The 12,665-nt window shown below is 42.3% G+C and overlaps 1 protein-coding gene across 1 annotated transcript in view; it reads left to right on the top strand.

Annotated features, from left to right (window-relative positions):
- LOC120422476 (protein bunched, class 2/F/G isoform) overlaps nt 1–9,201 on the top strand; it is a 207,762-nt gene extending 198,561 nt beyond the window's left edge. The window contains exon 7 of the mRNA XM_052709974.1: nt 2,997–9,201. Within this exon, the coding sequence (XP_052565934.1) occupies nt 2,997–4,570 (1,574 nt within the window). The 3' untranslated portion in view covers nt 4,571–9,201. The remainder of the gene's footprint in view (nt 1–2,996) is intronic.
- Nucleotides 9,202–12,665: the final 3,464 nt, after the last annotated feature.

Genomic DNA, 12,665 nt, shown 5'->3' with positions numbered 1-12,665 from the left:
AGGGTGGGGAAGAAGCGAAAAAATGTCACAATCCGCGGACATTCCGGGGCAGTTCTGGATTGGAGCGGATGCAATCATCGGTTGTTTCAGGGTCTAACCTGGAGATCTGCGCGATCAACCGAATCGTTGACGAAGTTTGTGTCAAAAATATGAGTTGGTTGAGCTTTGCTTACCTTCAGGAGGTCTACAACATTTACAACGTTACAAACTGCAATAATGATCTGGAGGGTCAACCAGAACCCAAACGCCCTTTTTGTCAGTTAATAGATGTCGGTAGAGCTTCACAGACCTACATGGAACCACGCTGGATATTGCAAAGTTAACCCTCAACCGGCTGTGAACGCTTCAAATCTCAGTATAGCTCATATCCTGAAGATCTGGATGATCAACCGAGTCGTATATGACGTTTCTACGCAAAGCATGATACGGTACAGCTTCACAGGACTTCACGGAACCACGCTGGACAATAGAAATGATCCTGTTACATCCTGAACACTCCAAATCTCAGTATAGCTCAGATCATGAAGATCTGGGGGTTCAATCTCAAATAGAATAGGGTTGAGTAGCACAAGACTTCACTGAATAGCACTGAAAAATTTAGAGTTGCTATGAGCTTTTCAATTTGCTCTCTTATGATCTGGACAATCAATAGCTGTGTTAAAGACATATCGGTCTGCAACAAGAGCTTTACTGGAATCTACCGCAATACACTGGGTATTTTAGATACCCAAGAAATCACACTGGATCCGTGAATCCCGCATCTTCTTGAGTTCTTCCAAATCTCGGCACGAACATCTCCCCACAGTCCTGCGAAACTTCACAACAAACGCCCCTTTTCGCCGCCGACCTCCTCCGAAAAATCCCAAAAAATCAAGACCCACCGTCACGGACAGATTTTTAAATTAGTCTTCACCCGACATAATTATGACACTAATTCCTAACTCCCCGGCCGACTCTCGCGCACGCGACTTCGCTGTCCATCAAAAACCTTAAGCTCTAAATTCTTGCGGGGCCTAGCCCGCGCGACCGCGTTGATGACCATTTCCGGCCCGGCCCGTAACCCCGCGAGCCGTCCTCCCGTGGTTTCGTTTTAAATCGACATCATCATCAAAACATTGACTTATGCGGGGGGAGGCTATGTTGATGCCCCTCCGCCCGCTCTCGCTCCCTGTGCGATATCTCCCCGCGGAGAAGCTCCTCGCGGCCTCACGGCCAGGTTGTGGCCGAGGAGGAGAGAAATATCGAAAACATAAATTACACTATCAGCATAAATTAAAAGCCACGGCGAAAGCCCTGGCGAATCTGTGTCGAAGACTGGCGGGGATCGCGAGCGCGTTGAAGATTTCAATATCCGCGCGCGCATAAAAATATGAACTTGGACGATGCGACGGCCAGGTTGAGTGAGTCAGGCCGAAGTCAGGCCGCAGAGACGACTCGTCGGAAGATTTATCTCCCGCGTTCGGGTGGAGTCTCTGCAGGGTAGAGACAATCCCCCAAGCTCCACCACCCGTCGTAGTCATCACCAACATCATTTGGAAGTGCCTGCGTCCGATCTCCGCGCAGCGAACGAAACTAATTAGAACCCTCGGGTTTTTTAATTACCGATCTGACTGATTTATTTTAATACGGTAGCAATTTGAGGTTTTGCTTTTCTTTTCGGGGCGATCATCAACGCGTGATTACCACAACCAAGTCTGGCAACACTGGTAGCGGAGCTGTTTTGTTTGGACGCGGGGGGAATCTCTCGTGACGCGTCTTGAGGCGTAATCTATGGTCCAGCTGTTTTTATGTGATGATAAAACCGGACCGAGCATCTCTACAAGTTAGTTTGTAGGCCGGTTATGTGATGGTCGCTTGGCGCAATTGTATTTTCCAAGTAGTTACATAACCAAACTTTTCGGTACCCGCAGCAAACGTCAAATCTGCTGCTGGATCTTTTTCACAATCTCTTCCGGAAAAGATCCGGCAGCGATTTTGTATGATTTCTAGCAAAACAATGCAAAAAGGGTCGTAGTGGGTTTGTAAACAAATAGTGTATCTTGTTCACTTTAACGAATGTTTACATTTGGCATGAAAGGGATAATCTCTTTGTTTCAAAACCCACTACGGCCCCATTGTTTTGCTAAATTTGACGTTTGCAAGGAGAGTCTAAACATGAAAACATCTTTTTTAAACCGACTCCATTTTTTTAGGTTAGGATTTTGACAACTCGCGTGCACCGTTTACATTTTTGCCACGTTTGCCTCTGTTGAAATGTTAGTGCAAGTGCACTTTGGTGCAAAAGAGCTGTCAAATGGCGTCACGGCATAATTCCTAATTGTACGATTAAGTCGTGCATCGCTTTAGTCATGTCATGAATATTTTATAAATATTCGTAAGCTAGAAAATATACTCAAACAAAGAGCTCAATGCGTCAAGATATCATTACAGCCACAACTACTTGAACATATGCTCAAACAACCAGTAGCCTCACACAAGACTCTTATCTCCAACTTCTTCGCAAGTATGCTACAAACGAGTGTGATTAAGCAGTTTTTCATTGTCACACTCGATCTCTCTCTCCACTCTAGAACACACTTCATAACTGTACATCTTAGAATTAAATTTTCGCTGCGCGCCGGCTAAAAGGAAGTGACATTTTAGCGGCTTCAGAACTCGAGAACCGTACAACGAGAACAGCAAATACACAAATTTACTTTCATCAGACGCCTAATTGAGCGCGCATTTCTCCGACTGACCATGCTGACAGCTGTTTCCCTTTTGGTCAAGTAACAAAATCAATAAAAACCGAAAGGACAAGGCGTAAAAATCATGCGCCGAAGGCGCAACATTCAGATTAATTCTAATTTTATGCAACGCAACGCAGGCGATGCGGCCGAACTTGACCGAGCGATTGGAATTTATAGGTGGCACTTTGTCTTAATTATAAATTTAAATATGTTTTCGGGGGCTTAGAACTAAACAAACTTTCGATTTTTTCCGTCCCTCTCCCGCAGGATCCATCGAGTCGGACGACCTGTCGCTGGAACCGCAGACGGTGTCGAGTCCGTGCGCCAGCCTGTGCAGTCCGACGAAGCAGGAGCGCAGCACGCCGCAGTCGATCGTGATCGAGGAAGAGGCTAGCAATACCAGCAGCAACGCGATGTACCCGGTTACGACGGGCATTGGCAGTGGGCATCACCAGACGGTGACGCAGTCCTCGTCGCATCACAGTAATAGCGGCAGCCAGCAGGAGATGCACGACCAGTCGATGGAGGCTGAAGAAAGCAAGATCTCGTACAGAGGGATTTTTACGACGACGGCCGGGGCCAGTATGGGGCTGCAGACGGCTGCCGTCAGTGGATCTCAGCTGTCGTTGATGCCGGGTCAGATGTCGCCGACTTCGGGGCTGAGCGGTTGGGGATTGCCCAGTCCGGACAAGAGCCTGTTCCAGCCGCCCATGTTTGGGCTGCTTGGTCCGGGACCGCAGAGTTCAGCGCAAGCTCACTTTGCCGCCGCTCAACAGTCGGCCAACTCTGCTCAAACTCCGTCGCCGGCCGGCCATCACCAGCACTCGTCGCATCACTATGACGAGCGAACGCACCAGTCGGTTGAGCTGTTGGGCCTCAACATGGACTGTCCGAGCATTATCCTGAAGCAGCCTCCGAGCTATGCCAGCTGTATATCGTCGCTGGACATGCAACAGCAGCAGCAAGCACAGGAAATGCACCAGTACTCGCGTAGCCAGGGATTGGGCATGGGACAGACCCCCAAGTACCAGTGGTTGGACTCACCGGTCGAGTACGGCAGTCCCCAGCACAGCGTAGTCATTCCCGGGCCCTCGTCCTCCTCCTCCACCGGAATCATCCCCAAGCAGGAACCGTACAGCTCCGCCCAGCTCCCCGACCCCAGCCAGTTGAGTCAACTGACGCCACAGCAGCAAGCCCAGTACGCGGTCCAACTGGCCGAGTACAACCCATCCACTAGCAAGGGCCACGAGATCCTGAACCAGGTGTACCAGCAGAGCCCGATGCCGCTCAAGCTAGTTCCCGTCAAGCCCCGCAAGTACCCGAACCGCCCCAGCAAAACACCCGTTCACGAACGCCCGTACGCGTGCCCCGTCGAAAACTGCGACCGACGGTTCTCCCGATCGGACGAACTCACCCGACATATCAGGATCCACACCGGCCAGAAGCCGTTCCAGTGCCGGATCTGCATGCGCTCGTTCAGCCGGTCCGACCACCTCACCACCCACATCCGCACCCACACCGGCGAGAAGCCCTTCTCCTGCGACATCTGCGGCCGCAAGTTTGCCCGATCCGACGAGAAGAAGCGCCACGCCAAGGTCCACCTCAAGCAGCGGATAAAGAAGGAAAAGAACAGCTCAAGCAGCAGCAGCAACAACGCCGCCTCCAGCTCCGCCAGCAGCAGTCACCACCAACATCATCAACAGCAACAGCAGCAGCAGCAGCAACACCATCACACCCAACAACACCCGCACCACCATCACAGCCTACACCCGCATCACCTGCTTCACGACGACATCAGCGGTATCCCGATCGTGTCCTCGTCAAGCGCGGCCAGCTTGTAGACCGAGCTGCCGTCGATCGACGTAATGCGCCTGAACGATCCCCAGATTGAGCTAGTCCACGATGACCCGTTCATGGGCTACATCGAAACCTCCACCTCCGTGCGTGACCCGGAACCCGACGACACCAGTGACGTCGACGTCGGCGAAAACAGCCGTCCGCCCGGGCCCCCCGTTCGTGTTAGCAGTGTTAGTGTTAGCAACAACAGTACGATACAACCCGCCACAGACCAGCCGATCGTGATTGTTCTGCTAGTCGAGTAAGTAGCACACACACGCGCACCCTATTGCGAACTCTGTCTAAACTGGTGCCAAACTCTGATGATCATCACAAAACACCCGCCAAACAGAACAATAGAGAGCGAACGAGTGGAAACTCAACTCACGACGCGCGCGCGCAAAGCAAATCGTTCGACGAATCACCCCCACAAACAAAGCAGGCGCCGACGAGCAGACGCGCAGCGGCGCGCCTGCTTGTCTGCGTGACGCATCAGTGAGCAAAACAAAAAGGTACACACACACAAATGCAGCAAAACACAACACTTTTTTCAAACTAACTTTTCTTCGGAGGCAAAAAAACTCGAATGTTTTGCACAATTCAATGCACACACACACAACGCGCGACGCCGCGTTATTGTTCTTCTTCGCACGCGCGCACACACACTCAAATAGAAAAAAATGTTTCGTCGAGGAACGTGTTGTGACCTTTGAATCACTTAATGCACACACACACGCACCGACACCCCCGTGGACCTAAAACCCAGAATCTAGAAATGAAAAGATTGTTCTTTACTACAATTTTATCTCTAAATACTGTGATCTCAATTTATAAGTAAATAAAAGAGAACAAAAATAGACTTTAAATGGAAGGATAAAAAAAACAAAGGTGTTAACTGTACTGTAAAAGTGAAAAAAAACATGAATTTATGGTGTACAATTGACTTCATAACAAAACAAATGAAGAAGAAAAAGAAAACAAAAAATCGAATAAACAAAACATATTTATTACCAACACGCACACACGTGCAGAAGGGGGGTTGCCGTTTTCTGAAAACACAAACGATATAGTTGCGCCCCCTTTGTTGTCGTTGTGTGCGTGTGTCTCACCGTACTACTCTGTTGTTTCGAGGCTCGAAGCAACGCTTAAATTAAGTGAATAACTTTGTGATTTCTCACCCGGTATTGGCGAAAAAAGGTGACAAACACAATGACGTTACGCGAGATGACGTTTGAAAATGAGATTCGCGAAAGCTTCTTGAAAAGAACGCTAATTGTACTAAAAAAAAACAAACAAACTTACTAAAAACTAAACAGCGCTGCAGCGCCGTTGGTTTGACAGATCAAGGAGAGGTGGCGAACTGTCACTTTTTCAAGCATGTCAAGCTAACGGGGGTTTCAGCGTGCCGCGTGTAACACAAAGCTCTGTTAGGTTTTTGTGTTGACACACATTGACAAACGACAATCGGACGGTTGTTGTTGCAAGCCAGTTTCCTTTTAGATGCTTTCAGTTTTATAGTTAACGATTTAAAAAATGAAAAACAATGTTTGTACAGAGTGTCTCGGAAGGAGTGAAAGCGCGCTGCCATATTAAGATATTTTTAGTTGCTTTCAAACAAACAAAAAAGTGCATTTTTGTATTATTTCTTGTACATTTTTACCAGGGAAAAAGTCCACACAAGTTCTACCAGTGCCATTAGCCAATTTTTCAGTTGAACAAGCAGCATTCTGTATTATTTTGTACTTGTTTTAGCTTGCCATATTTAGGGAAAATTCGCGCGAGACAGAGATTCCACCGATTCTAGAGCGAGTAATTTTTCTAGATTTTTTTATTCTGCTAGTCTGAGTGCTTTTAGATCGTATGATGTGAGGGAAAAACAAAAGATATCAAAACCGAGAGTGAGCAGCAAATAATATAAACAATAGCCATAAAACCATACGACATATAAGAATGCTAAAACGAAAACACAGAAGTTAGAAACTACAAAACGCTACAATAAACAAAGTTGCGCAATCACAAAACTACTTTCTTTCTGACTCGAATAAAACCCAAACTAATCGAACCACTTACGAAACGCGCGAGAAAGCAAAAAAAATAAGATTATTCTTTCTTTCGAAATAACACAGTAAGGAACGAAAAGGCTTTAATTAATTAACAATAGTCGGTAAGAGCAGCAACACTGTTTAGCGAAACTTTCTGTCAAAAAGAAATGAAAAAAAAGTTATTCAAAATAATATTTTGCCAAATAACACAAATTTTTGTTATCATATTTTTTTAGAAAATTTTGTTCCAGTTTTTTTATCTCTTCTCGCCCCTAATTTTTTGCAGTTTTGTTTTCGAATCTGTATTTATTACCTTAACTTTAACTTTAGTTATTAATTTTGTATTTTTAAGTAAGTTTTTTTTCTAATAATAAACAATAAAGCAAACATTCCACAAACTTTATGTTGTTCTTGTGTTTTTTTTATCTCTCTTCATTTCCGCTCGTTCACTGTCGCTTTTCTCTCCTCCTTTTCGTTACGTCATTCGCACACTCACACTACAAACTTCGTTGGTTTGACACTCTAAAAATTGACAGCGCTTACGCAAACCATCAAAACAAACGTTTGGTAGTGTGTGTGAGCGCCGTGTAAAAAGGGGTTGTCAATCTGACAAGTTCCGTTTGACAACAATAACTGTCAAACTAGCGGGGTTATCATCATATATAAAAAAACAAAGGTAAGGGCAGTGTTGCCAGTGCTCAAAGGGCCAAACAAAAAGGTGCAAAAAAAAAATTAAAAAACATAAACTCAAAACCAGGACCTGAAACCATTTTTGTACACACACACATTACTTTAATGGCTTGTTCTTTTTGGGGGGCCGAAAATGCGAAAGAAAACGAAGGATTTCAACAGTAGCTGAGAGTTTTGTGGGTTGGAGACACGGAAAGTTACGACTTTTACTATTCTTTTTCGGAAACGGAGTTTCCGTCCCACTTTTTTCCCACGGTAGTTGCAGTGTAGCTAGGTGAGTTAGTTAGAAAACCAAAATCAGAGAAATTTACGTAGATCGAGAGGCAAATTTACAGGTTTGATATGGCCTTACCCGTTTGAACCAGATTTATCAGCGACTCTTAGAGAGGACGCGTGTGCTCATCTGCCAACAAAAAGATAAAAAAATACAAATGTTACAAAATGTGGCCCCGAGTTCTTTGAAAAAGACGCGACGCTCGGAAGAAAATTTTGCTCTTATAATCGGCCTATAGCAAACACAAAAAAAAACACACTCATACAAACTGCAGTTAGTAAGACATACATGTATACAAAGTGACACCTCTTGGAGAGATAATCTCTAAAATCTCAAAAAAGTAAAAAAAAAGAAACATAAAAAGTGAGTGCTTCATGCATACAGGCCCCGGCAATTGGCTATAAAGAGTACTAAAATTAATCAACGAGACAAAGTCGAAAAGTGTCAATTTACAGACAATTTTCCGAACAGAAAAAAAGGATAAACTAAATCTGCAACGAAAGACCTTATGCATCAAATGCTCACGGAAGAGGAAAATTTTGTCTAAAAATATTTTTTTATTTTGAGATTTCCAAACTCAATCTAATGTTCTTATATAGGAATCTTAAGGGAAAAAAATCAATAGGATAGTTGCATCATTCATCATCAATTCTGTACTAGATTAAGGTCAGATTAAGCGAGAGAAAAGAGAGAAGAACAGAGGATATATATTTTAAATGAACGATGTATTGTTAAGCTAAGATTTACTGTTCATTGCATTAGATAGACTCAATTTTACGATTAACTGATTGAAGAGAAATTGAATACAATAACAAAAAAACAGAGATACTTTTACTAGATAGAGCCAACCGTACTAAACTCGTAAGAATTTAGTACGCTTGAAATGTACATCATCGCGACGCATTATTTATGATAGTAATAGTCGACACACACGTAAAAGAGACAGCAGTACAAACGTTTATCGTATATATAGAGATTGTGAAGCAGAAACACAAAGCGCATCAAAATTTAAAACAAAAAAACTTCTATACAAACTCTTATATCAAAACCAAGCGAAACATCACAATCTAGAAACTTTAGAACATGTACTAAAAAACGGAAAAAAATACAAGTTTATTTTTGGAACTTATTTGTGATTTGGATATTACAGAACCATTGGAGTGACTATAAGAATAACACAAGAAAACAAAAATCACACACATAAATAATATTAGGTGTATCTCTTCTATTTATAATACACACACAAAACAGGAGAAGCGAAGAAAAAAGAAGATCGACCGTGTAACGTGTCCGAACTGTCGCATGTGAATGTGACACACAGCGCTTATTGTCCAACAGGAGGCAAGAAAGTGAGGAGGAAAGAAGTCATTAATCACTAAACTTACCGTTACCACGTAAGACAAAACAAAAAGAAGAAGAAAAACCATACATAAGTTGATGTGCAATCTGAAACCTTTTACATTAGGGAAAAAAAACTTTGCTTAAGTCAGCAAACACAATTCAAAGTCAGTCAAATCTTAAAGCATAAGAAAGTCCATTCAGCATTTCAAAAAAACACTCACTCACACACAAAGTCACGGTACACGAAAATCTGGTTGTAAGTCTCTATTTCTTCTACTATTTGTGCACAGAAAACTCACACTCGTATACAAAACGTACACACACACAATCTTGATTGTTCATCAGTTTTTTCTTTAAAGAATTTTGATTGTTTCTGTGTAATGGAACAATTTATATTAAATGAAAACATGCTAAGAATCTATGAAATAAAATATTGTTGGAAAAATAAAACGAAAATCTGTTTTGATTCAATAAACCGTATCCGAAATATACTCTCTGAGCTTTTGTTTCTACTTGTAAATATTTCTGCCTTTTTGTTGTTATCGTTGTTGTTGTTTTACTCGTTGTTGATGTTGTTAACTTATTAATGGGGTCGGCATAAACTATGAAACAAATTAGCATTGGCAGAAAGTTTTCAAGTTATAGCCACTTAAAATAATTAAGTTTTTAAAAACGTTTCTTTTTTACTTCTAGAAGTCATGCCCAATAGGGTGGCTCGACATGATCGATTTTTCAGAACAGGCATTTTCCGGTCCCATTTGGGCCCCCAAACAACCCCCCAAAATTTGGGAGCGATTGGGTTTGACCCGGCTTTCTGCAAAGCGATTCAAATTTGTATAGAAATTTGTATGGGAAAACCCTCTTTTTTACATTTTTATTTTTATCATTTTCATTTTTCACTCAATTTAAAAACTAACACCGTAGAAGTATAGCCATGAATGTCCTCTAAAACTTTCCCGAAAAAAGTATGGTCCTATCTTGCTTCTGGAAAAAGATACAGAGTTTTTAAAAGAGGCATTTCAAAATAAGTGCTGAAAATTATATTTCTTGCCAACACTGCCAGTATTTCGGTAGATATTTCGAAATCTTATTTTTTAACGTAATAAGAAAGTAACCTAGCAAAATGGTGTCTTAGGAAAAGTTGTTGTATATGAATGTGGCTTTTATTTGAAATTATTGACATGCAGGGTGACACACCTACAGGGTGTCAACCAAGCCCTAACTTCTACTAGTGACCTTTTAAAGCGTTGGTGTCTTAGGAAAAGTTGTTAAGCTACTTATTCGAAGAAATTTTGACATGGTTGGAAGACAGGGTGGAACATCTACAGGGTATCAACCCATTTCTCGTTTCAATTTAAGACCTTTTTGATCACTGTAAAGTGATGGAACAGAATAACGTAAAAAGTCAATTTTTCACATAAAATTTCCTGGGGAATCGATTGCGCATGATTAAAAACAGTTTCCGATCTTGCAAATTTAATTTTACATAAAAAATTGAGGTCAAAAAATTTTAAGGACAGGATTTTTTTTTCAAAAATCACTATTTAAAAAAAATTTAACTCGTCGGAAAAATGTTGGTCCAAACTACTGAATGGCTTAAAACATGCGGGGTTTTGTCACCTGTCCCGTCGTCCCGCCCGTGTGGATCAATCGGACCGCGCACTGGACTCCAATCCAGAGGTCGCCGGTTCGAATCCCGCGGCGGGCGCTCTAAAATTCTTTGTGTAAATATGGGTATTCGGCGCCGTCGCTCCGTGCCATACTTTCATACACTTAGGAGCCCAGGGCGGCGAAGTCCTTGTAGATAAAAAAGGAAGACACGAGTGGTTGGTACTAGCAATGGTGGCCGACAGCTATAAAGTCAACTTCGTTCGTTTTCGTCAAGCTTCCCATGCGCCAGTGCCAACGCACACCGCGGGTTTGGTTTTCTAGCTTTGGTACGTGCCTGAACCCATTTGTGTATTGGTTTCTTGGTACATCGTACCAGCGCACCACGACACTCTTGGCTCGCCCCATCGGTTTTGTGTCTGGCACTCACCCATGGCATGAACCCAGCGTGCTGTGGTACGCGCCATGGTATTGAACCCGTTTTGTACCGCCAGCGCATACCACGGCACGTACCTCGGCTCGTGCCGAGTGAAGCACCTTGGTTCATACACCGGGTTCATGCCATGGGTGAGTGCCAGACACAAAACCGACGCGGCGAACCGAGAGTGTCGTGGTGCGCTGGTACGATGAACCAAAATACCCTCGGCTCGTGTGAGTCGGGTACGGGTGTAAACCGAACAAAGCAGGCGCAAAGCAAACCCGAGGGACAAGTGAACCGCGTGTACCGCACGGTGCAGGGAAGCTTGCCTGATTCAAAAAAAAAATCAAAGATTATAAAATACGGATTTTGGGAAACAGATTTTTCGTGAAAAAAATTTAATTGAAAAAATCACCAATTTTTTCCATGTTTCTATTTTTTCGGAATAGTCTTCATCAATACCTACAACTTTGCCTAAGACACCAAATCATTAAAAAATTCTTGAAAAGTTACAGATTTTTTAATATTTACGCACCATTTTTGTATGAAAAGCTGCCAAAATTGTATGGATATTTGTATGGGTGAATCAATAACACAAAATGGCTACTTTGGTGATAGGGAAGGCCTTTACAAAGTTTAAGCCAACTTTTGACGAATTTTTGTCCAGGCTCCTTTTGCGTGGTAGGCCTAATTTGCGATTTGTGCCCTTTTTCGCCCAGTGATCAAAAAGGTCTTAAATAGAAACGAGAAATGGGTTGATACCCTGTAGATGTTCCACCCTGTCTTCCAACCATGTCAAAATTTCTTCGAATAAGTAGCTTAACAACTTTTCCTAAGACACCAACGCTTTAAAAGGTCACTAGTAGAAGTTAGGGCTTGGTTGACACCCTGTAGGTGTGTCACCCTGCATGTCAATAATTTTAAATAAAAGCCACATTCATATACAACATTTTTTCCTAAGACACCATTTTGCTAGGTTACTTCCTTATTACTTTAAAAAATAGGATTTCGAAATATCTACCGAAGTACTGGCAGTGTTGACAAGAAATATAATTTTCAGCACTTATTTTGAAATGCCTCTTTTAAAAACTCTGTATCTTTTTCCAGAAGCAAGATAGGACCATACTTTTTTCGGGAAAGTTTTAGAGGACATTCATGGCTATACTTCTATTAGTTTTTAAATTGAGTGAAAAATGAAAATGATAAAAATAAAAATGTAAAAAGAGGGTTTTCCCATACAAATTTCTATACAAATTTGAATCGTTTTGCGGAAAGCCGGGTCAAACCCATTCGCTCCCAAATTTTGGGGGGTTGTTTGGGGACCCAAATGGGACCGGAAAATGCCTGTTCTGATTGAATTAGTCCATTTCAAAATTTTCCCATACAACTTCAAGCCACCCTAATGCCCAAGCTCTCTGAACATATTTGTTCAAAAAATCACGAAATTTCTAACTAATTTTCATAACCGACTTTAAAGATTGGACCGATGGTTGCTGAAATATAGCCTCTGAAAAAAAAAAAACAAACGGAACAAACAAATGAAGCTATCATAAAAATTCCCACTCTTTTGAAAAAAGAATAAAATAAAAAAATAAAAAAAAATAAATCAACCCTAACATTTGAAAAGACCCTTAAATACTTGTTTTTGATCATATAAAATATTGATTTAAAAAAATTCCAAATATTTTTTTTCGAGAAAGTAAAAAAAATACTTTGACAGGTAATGT

Source organism: Culex pipiens, chromosome 3 (assembly GCF_016801865.2).
Source record: "Culex pipiens pallens isolate TS chromosome 3, TS_CPP_V2, whole genome shotgun sequence".
NCBI classification, from domain to species: Eukaryota; Metazoa; Arthropoda; class Insecta; order Diptera; family Culicidae; genus Culex; species Culex pipiens.
This window is presented reverse-complemented; position numbering and strand designations above follow the sequence as displayed.